This window comes from Channa argus, chromosome 6 (genome assembly GCF_033026475.1).
Source record: "Channa argus isolate prfri chromosome 6, Channa argus male v1.0, whole genome shotgun sequence".
Lineage (NCBI taxonomy): Eukaryota > Metazoa > Chordata > Actinopteri > Anabantiformes > Channidae > Channa > Channa argus.
Window position 1 is genome coordinate 7,807,117 of NC_090202.1, and position 13,057 is coordinate 7,820,173.

The following is a 13,057-nucleotide window of genomic DNA, read 5'->3' on the forward strand; positions in this document are numbered from 1 at the left end:
TTTCATGCAGTATGTTAAAGACACTCACATTTAGCTTCTGTACTAGAAAATTGATTAATTCACTTCACTGTTCACTGTTCTAGCATGTTCATGTACTTTAAAGTCTTGTGCTATTTCCACACAAGTCAGTGATTTAGAAATGAGGGGTCTTTATGTGCTTATCAAGTTCAGAGTTAATTGAGGCTTGACATGTCTGGGATAGATATCACCAAATTGCTTGTGACCCAATTCATTTTTGCGTAAATTTTCTGAACCGTGGTATATTGAAGACTGCAAGGACAGCTATAATGATGCAGACAACTACTGTAGACATCAATGTTAGGGCTATACCTAAGAAACTATAGGGCAAGAACTTGCATTTCAGTATTGTTTATTTATTTGTTCATCTCACTCCACATTTCTCTACAATTAAATAATCCACATTAAAGAAATGTAAACATTTTTAAAAATTAAGTAATTACTGAAAATCAATGCACATACTGCATCTCTTTATGCCACTAAGGATAGGCTAACCATTGCATAAACATGACTAGAAGAAGTCTTTGGGGCCTGTTTCACCAATAATTACTTATGATTAATACATTTTTTTATCCTTTTTCTTTCCTACAATTCCTAACTCACCGATTTGAATAAACACAAAACTGGGGCACACATATCATATTTTAACAGGGTAGAAAAACACCTGAAAGCTGTTTTCCAAATGGAATCTAAGAAACCTCAAAGAACAATCACCACTGAACATCATTATTTTATAAAATATGCATTACAGTGATACGATCATTGCAGCACTACAGTTGCAGTGCTGCAATATCAGTTACATACAACTATCACCATTCAGTCATGAAATATAAATGGTCTGCACTTATAATATAATACAGCAATACTTGTGAAGGCAACTTTAAATAACATTGAAGACTGAATAAAGACAATTTAGTGGTGAAATATGGAACGTTACTTCTTTTCTTTTCCCATTAGTTGCTGTTTTGTATTCTTTTCTGGCTTCAGTAAAATAATGTAACACTTTGGAGCAAACAAACAGATTAACAAGCCAAAGCTGGAAGCCAGAATGGCAAATGATTCTACTGCATCAGCATATTTTCCAGGTGAGCTGATATAGGCAGGAATAAATGCTAGCCACACAGCACAGAAGATCAGCATGCTGAAAGTGATGAATTTTGCCTCGTTGAAGTTGCCAGGCAACTTGCGGGCCAGAAAAGCCAGTACAAAGCATAGACAGGCCTGTAAACCAATATATCCCAGGACGCCCCAGAATGCGAGGCTAGAGCCCACACTACACTCCAATATTATCTTTGAGTGTTCATATTGTGTATTACGGGATGGAAAAGGGGGAGCAGCAATGAGCCAGGTAGCACAGATAACCACCTGAATAATAGTGCCACTAAAGATGATGGTCCTTTGCTGCTTGGGTCCCAGCCACTTCATGATGTTGTCCCCTGGCCTTGTGGCAGTGAAGGCAGCCAACACTACCAGAGTCTTGCCTAGGATGCATGAGATGCACAGTGAAAATGTGATGCTAAAGGCAGTGTGGCGCAGCATGCAGGACCAAGATGTTGGCTCTCCAATAAACACCAGGGAACATAGGAAACACAGTATCAGTGCAAACAGGATGAAGAAGCTGAGTTCAGAATTATTCACACGGACAATGGCTGTGTTTTTGTTGTAGAAGAAAACTCCAAGGACAGCTATGGTGAGGCAGGCACCCACCACCGAGATGACTGTTAGGGCTATACCTAAGGAATCATATGCCAAGAACTCTACCTCCTTTGGACTGCAGGCTGTTCTGTCTTTGTTTGACCAGAAGTTGTCAGGACAAAATGTGCAGTCTACTGAGTCTAAAGGAAAAGGTAGTCATTTCAAACAGTTATTATTCAAAAATGACAAAACTTACAATTTTATTTCTTTGTTTTAAGCTTACTTGTCTGATTGCTAATTTTGCCACTATCACATGGTACACAGTCAAAGCAGCAGACAGGCTCCCCACGACGGACAGCCTTCCGGGACCCTGGAGGACAGCTGGCACTGCACACAGACATCGGCACCTAGGGAGCACAGATATAATCTCTTACAGCTGTACAGGATGAAAGGACTGCAATAAACTAATTGAAATAAACTTAAGCCAAGCAGTTTTTTGTTGTTTTTGGGGTTAAAACCACTGTAATTTGGACCTCTTTGCCTCTGTCCTACTATTGGACTGATTGGAAATGACAAGCATTGGTATGAGCATATTTATGTTTGTCAACATTTCAGCCAAACCAATTATTTAATCATTAATCAAAGAAATGTATTAGAAATGTATTTTCCGAACTGCAATATTCTAGTATTCTGTAAGAAAGCTAACAACAAAAAAAGATCCAGATTTAGATTTGACATGCATTTAAAAAAATCTGTACTCACATGAAACATTCTTGAGCATCTATTTTTAAAGAATTTCACCGTTTAGAATTAAATGAAAAGCATTAAATTACCATCTTACAGCGTATGGTGGGCTTTGAATCTCTACTGTTTATGAATACAAAGAAAGTCATATCAGATCCAGCTTGTGCCGCCCACCTGACTTACCTCCACCTTAACCTACAGAACTTCAACAGTTGACATCTGATGAAGGTAAAAACACAGTGTGAGCAGCTTGCCTCACTCTGATGCCCTGCCCACATTATCTTGTCCTCTTGGATCACCAGTTCTTCTCTGGCAGGCTTGGTTCCATCAAACAGCCCCACGTTGACAAGCTCAATGTTTCCAGCTGTCCCTCTCTGCCAGTTGATGATATCGTAATAGGGTACTGAGTCGCCCTTCAGGTCAAAGTTTACCTCCTCCCCGTCAATGTTAAATATCACATCCTGGATGTAGTACTGGAGCTTAAGAATCAATAAATAATGAAATAATTCAAACATAATTTTTTGTTAATAAATGTAGCAATAAGAATATCATATTATACCTCCCAGGGCTTTATGCTGTTGATTTGAGCGCATGAGTTGTTTTGGAATGGGCCACTCCCTGGTTGACAGAGAAGAAGGTTGTGGAGGGAATAAGCAATTGCATATACAGCTTTATACACATTATAGGACACTCTAGTATTGGATGTGTTCATGTAGGCTGAATGCTGCTTCAACAGGGTTTCATGCCCTGAGCAGAGAGGTAACTGGGAGCCAGAGGATGGAGATGGACTGCAACCATACAGAGCCTCCCAAAGCTCCTGCACCAGAGTATTACTAGGATACATCACAGGGTTTATTGTCTGCAGATAATCGCCAAGTCTTGAGATATAACCTTTTTTGATGCCAAACCCAATAGTGCCTCCCAAGTAGGGATAATACTCGCTCCCTGTAAAGACAGATGATGTGACCCAGGCCTCACTAGCCACCCACTGGATTCCAGTGATATTCTGTGTCATATAGTCTCTCAAGAATGGAGTCATCTCTCCCTCAGCTGAAAAAACTACCACCACTTTTGCTGAAGAACTACGCATCACCTTTAATTGATAAAGGAGGAAAGAGAAAAGAAAGCAAAAGGAAGCACGTTAAATATTAGTAATACTAAGCAAGACTAAATTACTGTAGCTAGGATAACATTTACAAAAGTGTTGGAACTGAATGGTAATATCAAAAAGACAGTTTGACAGACAGCAGCACACACCAGTCCCCGTTTTTCCCTTAAGAGATCCAACCAAGGAACAGTAGATAAATGGTTTGAATAACATGTAGAAAGCCATAATTTTTACCAAGACAAAATGCTGCCAAAGAAAATGTTTGGCATGATAACATAAAGATACTATCTAAGGATCAATCTACCTGCATGATCTCGAGTGCCTTGTGGCGATTGTAGAGCAGAGGGATCATTACTTGGTATGCTACACACACTTTGGTACTCTGTAATTCTCTCAGTAAGCCTTGCACAGCAAAGCGGCCATATTCATGGTCCCCTCGCACCAGCCCCACCCAAGTCCAGTTGAAGTACACTAGCAGCTGTGCAATGGCCTTCACCTGTGTTCAACAGAAAAAGTGCCACCTAGACGATTAACAATGACACACAATGATTAGCTGCACTGATTTTTAGTCCAAGATTAAATCCTTACCTGATAGTCGTCATTAGGGATTACCCTGAAGAAGGTGGGGTATGTTCTTCTGTCATTGAAACACGCACATGAAGAAAAATAGCTGATCTTTGTAAAAATTAAAATATAGAAAAAACAGACAATAGTAAAACATGTAGAATAACATTGAAATGTTCCAGGAGAACTAGATAGAAGAGTCACCATTACCATTGGGATTCTGAATGGCTGTAGGATTCTCGACACCACAATAGACTGGGCAGATCCAGATTCCCCAATCACAGCAAGGAGCGGCGAGGCATCCCTGCATGTGGGAGAGTCATCTTCACTCAGCCCGTTCAACACAGCCAGAGCGGCCCTCTGGCCAGTCAGTGGGTATGCACATGAATCAAAGATTTTGTACCCAAGCGTGTAATTGGACAATAGCTCTGGATTCTGGTTAATCTCCTCCACTGCCAGCCTCATTGTCTGAGCCCAGCGGAAAGCCCTGGGATCAAATCTGTATCTCAGCAGAAACACACACACACACACACACACACACACACACACACAGACAGACATTAAAAACAGAAAGTGTGGTGAAAACGGTCAAATTAGAAATTGAGATAATGTTATGAGTTCAAGTTAGTTTCGAATTCTTTGGTTATAATGTATGTTACATATTTGTATAAGAAAAAATCACAACAATTTCTAAGATGTTATTTTAAAGACCCATGCAATTAGGTATACTAATTTTGGGGGTAAATATTGATAAATGTACAGGTTTTTATTTATTTTTGTTGCTTGTGTAACCTAGTAACAAATTCCTGTTTTCCACATATAAAGACTATTATATTACATAAAATTGAAAACCACAAATAAATAACATAAGCTGTTACCATATTGTGTTGTATGTCATAATAAGTCATAATACATTCATTCTGTATCAGACATAATTTGACAAGAAACATTATTTTAAATAACCTTATGATAATTTCTAATCAACATCTTTTAAACTCACCCATTGCATTTCACTGCTGGTGGTTTGTATGTGGAGTTTAGGTCGGGCATCTCCTGGTTATAATGAAGGGGAAAGATTCCCCCAATAACATAGTCACCCTGGGCCACAAAGCCTGGCTGAAAACCATTTTGAAGAGTGCACTCTTTTGGTGAAGACGATGCTGGGGAGGTGATGCTGGAAATTAGAGCATGAGGTAAAGTCAGGACCCAGATAGAGTAAACCAAAGGAAGTAAGGCAACTAGAGTCATATTGTTAACACCTCCAGAAACAGAAAGAGAGAGAGAGAGAGACAGAGAGAGAGAGTAATAAGTTAAGCACATTATATGGAGAATGTAATCTCCTCTTTCTTGCATCTTATTAATGACAGAACAAGTCTTGATTGGATATCAGTATTCTCACAGGGTATTGCAGACTGTGTGAAAAAACACAAAAAAAGGATGTAACAATGCAACTTCACATAGAATGGCCTATGAAAAAAAATATTTAAAGGGCAGTGTATTACTTGCATATATAGTTGGGTGCAAAAGATTCCATTCCATTACTTTGAAATGGCTAAAAGAGTTAAAAGATTTTTTTTTTCACCAACATAATCAAAGTACAATGTTCCTTCATTGGGAATTAAATAAAGTTAATTTTAAATTAATTTATCAAGAGGTACTATAACTATACATTTACTATATCATTTTTTACATACACCATTTTGTTTTACTTCTGATTGATATTGTGTTGAGTTTTTTGCCATTTCAAAAAAGGGGGTGCAATATTTGCAACCACCTGTAACAAAACATTATTACTGTCCTGGACTCAAAAAGGTTATAATAAAAGGTGATTAAAGATTAGGATGGAAATGTATTGACAGGTGCCAGGATTGTGATGGGAAGATGGAATGAGTACTTTAAAGAGTTGATGAATAAGATTCTAAAAGAGAAATTTTAAAACACAATGAGGAGTAGAAGAGGTGACTGGAGTGGAATAGGAAGTAGCAAAGCTTAGTAAGAGTGATGAGAATCAAGAGTGTACAGTGAGCTGTAGGTGTGGCAGAGGAGTTCAAGGTGGAGCTGGGTCTGCATCAAGGATCGGCTCTGAGCCCCTTATTGTTTGCTCTGTTGATGGATGGGCTGACAGATGAGGTCAGACAGGAATCTCGTTGGACTATGATGTTTCCAGATGAAATTGTGATTTTTAGAGAGAGCAGGGAGCATGTGGAGGAAATGAAAACAGAGGAATGAAGCTTAGCCGCAGTAAGACAGAATACATGTGTGTCAATGAGACGGACCCAAGTGGAACGGTGAGGTTACAGGGAGCAGTGAAGAAGGTGGAGGACAGGATCAGGAATGAGGACATCAGAGGGACAGCTCATGTTAGATGTTTTGAAGATAAAGTCAGTGAAGCCAGATTGAGGTCGTTTGGACGCAGATGAGAGACTAAATATATAGGTAGAAGGATGCTGAGGTTGGAGCTGCCAGGCAGGAGGTCTAGAGGAGATTTATGGATGTAGTGAGAGAGGACATGAAGTTAGTTGGTGTGAGAGAAGAGGATGCAGAGGATAGAGTTAGATGGAGCTTTACACTGCTTCCTCTTAGCCCATTCACACCTACAGTCACACACACAACATTACACATCGATGGGGGAGCTGTTATGCAGCTGGCCTACAAATCCAGCTGTGTCAGAAGTTAGGTTTTTCGTTTCTTTGGTTAGATTTGTTTAGTTTTGATATGTCTCCCAGCAGTTCTCCCCGCCAGCTGAGGATTCCCACCACTCACTTCCACCCCAGTCTGTCTCCAGTCCCTCTTGGCTTTCTGTTCCTCAGCTGGCACCGGTTAGCACACCTGATTCACATCACCCATCTGTTTTTGTTTCATAAGGACTTTCATTCCCATTGTTTGCTGCTAGTGTGTCTCCCCATGTATCCTGTTGTCCCTATTCTCATCCATTTTTTCCAGACCACCAGCTTGATAACCTTTTCAGTGTGTCAGTCAGTCTTGAAGTTTGTTGTTGTTAGTTATTTAGTCATCGTAGTGTGTTAGCCTCGGCATTTGATTAGTTAGTGTTGGTAGTTCCTCCTACCTTCTGTAGTGAACGCTTTGTTTTCTCCAAATTGTTAATTATTCCTCCTGTCTTTGGCAGTGAAGGTTTTTTGTTTGATTATTTCCTTTGCCCGCCTGCTGTAAGGTTGATTGTTATTTTCTTGTTAATAAATTGTATTCTGCACTTCCTGTCCTGTATTGGCTCTTGGGCCTGAATTCCCATGTGTGTTGGAATCTCACAAGCTGACTTACCGATCTTGTGGCAGAGGGCGTCGGACAGAAAAAGCAATTTAAAAAAGCACACACTGTAACATCCAACAGACAATGTGGACAAAACACATGCCAACACAAGACAGCAGCTACTGTGTGCCATTCCGTACACTCAGATGTCAGCACTAACCCAGAAAGGACATTATGGGGCAACTGACACTACCCCTGCCCTCTCAGGAGGTAGAGCAGTTGTCCACCATTCCCATGGTTGTTACTTCAATCCCCGCTCCGCCGGTCACCTGTCCAAGTATCGAGAAGACACTGAACATAGTTGCTCCGGGTGACTGTGGGCCAGCTGCATAGCAAATCCTCCATTGGTGTGTGTGTGAAGGGGTGAATGAAAAGCAGTGTAAAGCGCTTTAGGTACCAATAAGGTAGAAAAGGGCCATGTAAGTGCAGAGCATTTATCATTAACATTTTACATTTATATTTAACACCCAGTGGGAGACTGAGTCAAATGTGTCTTCACCCGAGAAACTCTGCTTGATTTCAGTTAGAAATTATTCTAGGAGGAGAAACAACTAAATAAAAAAGTTTCACTCAACTGCTGTGCCAGTTACCTGATAGAAAAGTCATTAACACGCCCATTCACTTGCGGTGCCAGAAGCTGAAAGCAGAACCCCTCTGGGGGCTGGACAGGAGGCCAGGCATCGGCCAGCCCCGGAACAGGAGCAAGAACGGGAACATATAGGGCCGGGAAAAGGAACAGATGGGTTGTTCACTGGTCGTGGGCGACTGTGGCGCAGGAAAGTAGAGCGGTTGTCCACCAATCTCGCAGTTATTGGTTCAATCCCCGGCTCCTCTGGTCACATGTCGAAGTGTCCTTCAGCAAGACACTAAACCCCAACTTAGTTGCTCCCGGTGAGCGTTGGTCAGCTGCATAACAGCTCCCCCATTGGTGAAAAACAAGCAGTGTGAAGCGCTTTGACTGCCAATAGTAGAAAAGTGCTATATAATTGCAGACCATTTACCCAGAGACAGGAACAGGGGACAGGAGCAGGAACCTTGGCCAGCCCAGGGACAGGAACAGATGAAGCATCGACCTGGGTGGGCCCCTCCAAACCGCTGCCGCTATCAACCTGCTCAGGAAGCAGAACAGAGGTGGCGGAGTCGACCTGAGCCACTAAATAAAGCCTGGATATAGGAAGTGAAGCTCAGGAAAACAGGGACTAATCACAGGAACCGTGTAAACGCACTGAATGATGAGATGCAGCTGCATGACATACACATACAGCAGTGACTTCATTAGTTAGGCTATCATTAATAAACATCCATCCAACATTAATAACTGTCCAGGATTATTAAAGCCAATAAATCTTTGTTAATATCCATGTCACTTGGAAAAGGCACCTATACCATAAGTATACTCCCCCACCTCACTCTGGTTTGGTAAGTTTACTAACAGATGATGAACAAAGGAATTTAGCATATGCAGCAAATCACATTGATAGTTTACTAACCAACATTCATAAAAACATGCAAAAAGATTAAACAATTTATTTTTCATGATTTGATTGTTTTAAGTAAACATCACTAAACTACATGTTGGGCACGCAGTACCCTAATAAAATTATTCTTGATGTAGTAATAGTAGTTAAATGCTACAGCTGGTAGACTAGAAGAAGAAACAGCACAGTGATAAATTAGTAAAATTTGCTATTAGGGGGACACTAAAAAGTGACGAACATTTAGATTTGTAAATTTATTTTTAAAAAGTCCCATGGGCTATTTTCTTTGTGTTCTGGCTTTTTGCAGCCCTTTTTTTCAATTTGGTTGTGTTGTGCCTTTTCGGCAGCTCACATCTTAATGCTGCCGTTGTGTCTTCAAATTGTTGAAGTTTATTGTTTATTTGCCTGTGTTTTGTCTATTTAGATGTGTTTTCTCATGTGTATTCTGCAGTACCTTGACCTCTCAGGGCCTCTCACAATCCATTGAAAATGTTATGTCCACCACGTTATCTTACAATCTCTATTATAACTAAAATTTATTAAAAGCATATATACAGAGAAAAAAATTTTCCAATTCAATCTTTAAATCTCTGACTCAAATACTACTTACTCATAAAGAACAGTATAAAAAAGTGAGAGAACCAGCCTCTTTTAAGATTAGGAAATTGCATTTTTTTTGTTCAAATTTTTCCCATGATATGTCTCTTGGTATTTTGCTCTGGCTTGATGAATATAATGTAGCATTTAGGTGCAAAAATTGAAATAAATAAACCAAATGCTGAGGATAAAATTGCAAATGTTTCCACAGCTACAGTGAACTTTCCAGGAGAGCTGATGTATGCTGGGATAAAGGTGATCCAGACAGCACAAAATATCAACATGCTGAATGTGATAAATTTGCCTTCATTGAAGTTATCAGGCAACTTTCTTGCTAGAAATGCCAGGACTAAACATATTATTGCAAGAAGCCCTATGTAACCCAGTACAATGTAGAAAGCGGCCTCAGAGCCTGGGTTACATTCTAAAACTATCCTCTTATTGCTGTATCTGAAAACCATGTCTGGGAAAGGTGGGTTTACCTTAAGCCACAATATACATATCACTATCTGAAGCACAGTGCAGGAGCAAACTATGATCCTTTGCTGTGCAGGACCAAACTTTGTTGCAGTGTTGTTGCCAGGACATGTGGCTTTGAAAGCTGTGACAACAACTATTGTTTTCCCCAAGACGCAGGAAATACAAAGTGCAAATGTCACACCAAACGTTGTGTGGCGTAGCATGCATGTCCACACTGTGGGTCTGCCGATGAAAGTGAGAGGACAGAGAAAACACAGCAAGAGAGAAAACAACAGAAAACAGCTCAGCTCAGAGTTGCTGGCCTTTATCACAGGAGTTTCTCTGTAACGGATAAAAACCATCACTATGGCCAGTGACAGGGAGGCTCCTAGCAGGGACACAACTGTGATGGCTATTCCCATTGGCTCTTGAAATGTCAGGAACTCAATAGTTTTAGGAATACACTCATCTTTCCTCTCATTGGACCAGTATTCCTGTGGACAGGGAGTGCACTCCGCTGCACCTGATGAGAACAGATACAAATAGTATAAATCTTACATTATCCACATTAACCTGATGGTGGTCTTAATAACTGATAATGTGTCTCTAAATTGTCTGCAATTACATAGTAAAATAGCAAACACTGCATGTAGGTGTGGTATAGAAGTGCACAAACTTAATTCTTAAGCAAAAGTGCATGTATTAGCCTAAAAAAGCTCTCAACTAAGGAAACAATGTATTTTAAACAATCCTGACATGGTAATTATGGCAAAACATGTACAGTAAATAAGAAAGAAAAGTGTCAAAGATCAATATTGGTAAATTTGATTTACTTTATGCGTTAGAGATAAAGTGGTGGTTAATCCATATTTGGACATTTATTAGATAATAATATTTTTATAAAAATCATACTGTATTTTTATATTTAATACAGGTGGTATTATTGTTAGGGCTCACTGTATATGTCTGCCATAGGTGCTTTTTTTATACATATATTTTATGTTACTATACCTGTTAAATTGGCTATTGTTCCATCAGCACATGGGATACAGTCAAAACAGCAGGTGGGTTTTCCTTTAATTTGAGCTTTTCTGGTCCCCGGTGGGCAAACATTAGAGCACAAAGATGTTGGAACCTAAAAATTTAAATCAGTGAATAATCTTAGTAAATTTAAAAAATGGGATTCTATTTAATTGATGGTGCATCCAGATGAAATGTAATTATTTTCTCATTATGTAAGAAAATAACATCACCATTTTTCCTGTGCTCCACACAATCTCCTCATCCTTGATGTCGAGCACATAGGCACCGTTAGTTACAGAGGCAAAATGACCCAGTGTCACGCGCTGCATCTTTTCGTTTATCAGCTGGCAGTTAACAATTTCATAATAAGCTGGAGGGTTGCCGTTCTCATCAAAGAAAATATTATCCCCAAACTGATTTCTGAAATGTACTCTTTGTAAGTGATCAGTGACCTGAGAGAGTAACATATTTCATGTTAGATATTGGTCTTTATTTATTTATAAATAATGTAAATACAGATATACTTGTTTAGCTTATTCGCAGACAATTTCAGATATTGTGGATGTTATTAGCACTCTTTCTCACCTTTTTGGGCTGAATTTCTGATATATTCAAACAAGGCCTCACTGTTTGTTCTCCAACTGGTTGGCAGAAAACGAGTTGATGAAGGGCATGTGCAATGGCATAAACTGCATTATACACATTATAGACCACTCGGAGCTCGTTCACACCAAAGAATACATGCTGGGAATTTATTCTCTCATTGCCTGTGCATATTTTATGTGTTACCTCAGTCCCAGTGTCCTCCCCAGGAAACACAGGTCTGCAACCCACCACAATCTCCCAGTAATCTCTCACAAATGCTGCACTTGGATCTTTATAAGGACTAATGCTCATAAGAAATGGCTTTAGACTTGGCATAACCATCTTCTTCACCACAATTCCTATGGTTCCACTAAAAGCTTTGTAGATTTCGGGTGAAGAAAGACGAGGTGTCGTTATCCAGGCTTCACTTGCAATCCACTGGATTCCTGTTATATTTTGTTTCACTATCTCTGTCATCAAAGGATAAATGTCACCCTCAGGAATATAAGCCAGAATGACTTTAACGGATGACTGCTTGATCATTTCCACAACATCCAGTATTTTATCCATAGTGTATGTTCGTAGAACTTTTCCGACAAATGCAATACAAACCCCAAACTTTTTAACTTCTTCAGTAAATGCCAGGATTCCATTCCGACCATAAACATTATCTGACTGTATAACCCCGATCCACTGCCAGCCAAAACGTTTGACCAGTGCTGCCAAAGCTTTTGCCTGAAAATAGTCACTGGGGGCTGTTCGAAAAAAAGTAGGATATTTCACTCTGTCACTCAAGCAGGCACATGTTGAGAAGTAACTTACCTAAATGAACAACAACAATAGACTGAAAATGTCACAAATGCACTACAAAAGTAGTACAAAAGAGTTTTAGAGAACACAGACACCATATTTAATCTCTTACTATTGGCAGTTGAAATGGTCCTAGAGTTCCGGCCACAGCTATGGTCTGAGATGATTCTGATTCCGCTATGAGAGCAGATATAGCTGAAGGACAAGGGGATGTTGACCCAATGTCTTTTAGTCCACTAGCCAGCGTTAGTGCAGCACGTAAAGCATTAGTGGGAGATGCACAAGAGTTAAGGATCCTGTAGCCAAGAGAGATGTTTGGCAGGAGAACAGGGTCTTTGTTGATTTCTTCAATGAAAAATATCATCACTTGGGTCCATCGAAAAGCTCGAAGATCCAATCTATTAAAAGTTTTGGTTTTGGTGATAAGTTGTAAAATATCAGAGCTGCTACTGTACATGCCCATACTATAGCAGCTTTCTAAGATAGAATTAGAGGAGCATGAATTATGGAAATTCGTATACTTATACTTACTCTTCACATTTCACATCAGGAGGCTCCTTCTCATACAGGGAGGTGTTTATTATCTCTTTGAAGAAAACTGGAAAAATCCCACCGATCATTATGTCCCCCTGTTGGAACAAACTTGGCATTTTAAACCTGTGAAACACTTCACAGCCACAAACTGTGTTCAGGTAGAGCACAGATAAGGATAGGAGCAAAATGGAGCTCTCTGAACATTTGCTTTGCATTGTCTAAGAGAGATGAAGAC

At 39.8% G+C, this 13,057-nt stretch overlaps 2 protein-coding genes across 2 annotated transcripts; both read right to left on the reverse strand.

Annotated features, from left to right (window-relative positions):
* Positions 1-494: 494 nt before the first annotated feature.
* LOC137128978 (extracellular calcium-sensing receptor-like) lies at positions 495-5,134 on the reverse strand. Its single transcript, XM_067507716.1, has 8 exons — positions 5,070-5,134; positions 4,280-4,568; positions 4,094-4,180; positions 3,810-4,001; positions 2,957-3,490; positions 2,652-2,876; positions 1,937-2,060; positions 495-1,853 (listed from the first exon to the last, which is right to left on the reverse strand). The coding sequence occupies exons 1-8, from the start codon at positions 5,117-5,119 to the stop codon at positions 952-954; spliced, it is 2,403 nt and encodes an 800-aa protein (XP_067363817.1). The 5' UTR covers positions 5,120-5,134; the 3' UTR covers positions 495-951.
* Positions 5,135-9,494: 4,360 nt separating this feature from the next.
* LOC137129193 (extracellular calcium-sensing receptor-like) lies at positions 9,495-12,751 on the reverse strand. The gene is made up of 5 exons (XM_067508124.1): positions 12,401-12,751; positions 11,479-12,300; positions 11,124-11,345; positions 10,882-11,005; positions 9,495-10,393 (listed from the first exon to the last, which is right to left on the reverse strand). The coding sequence occupies exons 1-5, from the start codon at positions 12,749-12,751 to the stop codon at positions 9,495-9,497; spliced, it is 2,418 nt and encodes an 805-aa protein (XP_067364225.1).
* Positions 12,752-13,057: the final 306 nt, after the last annotated feature.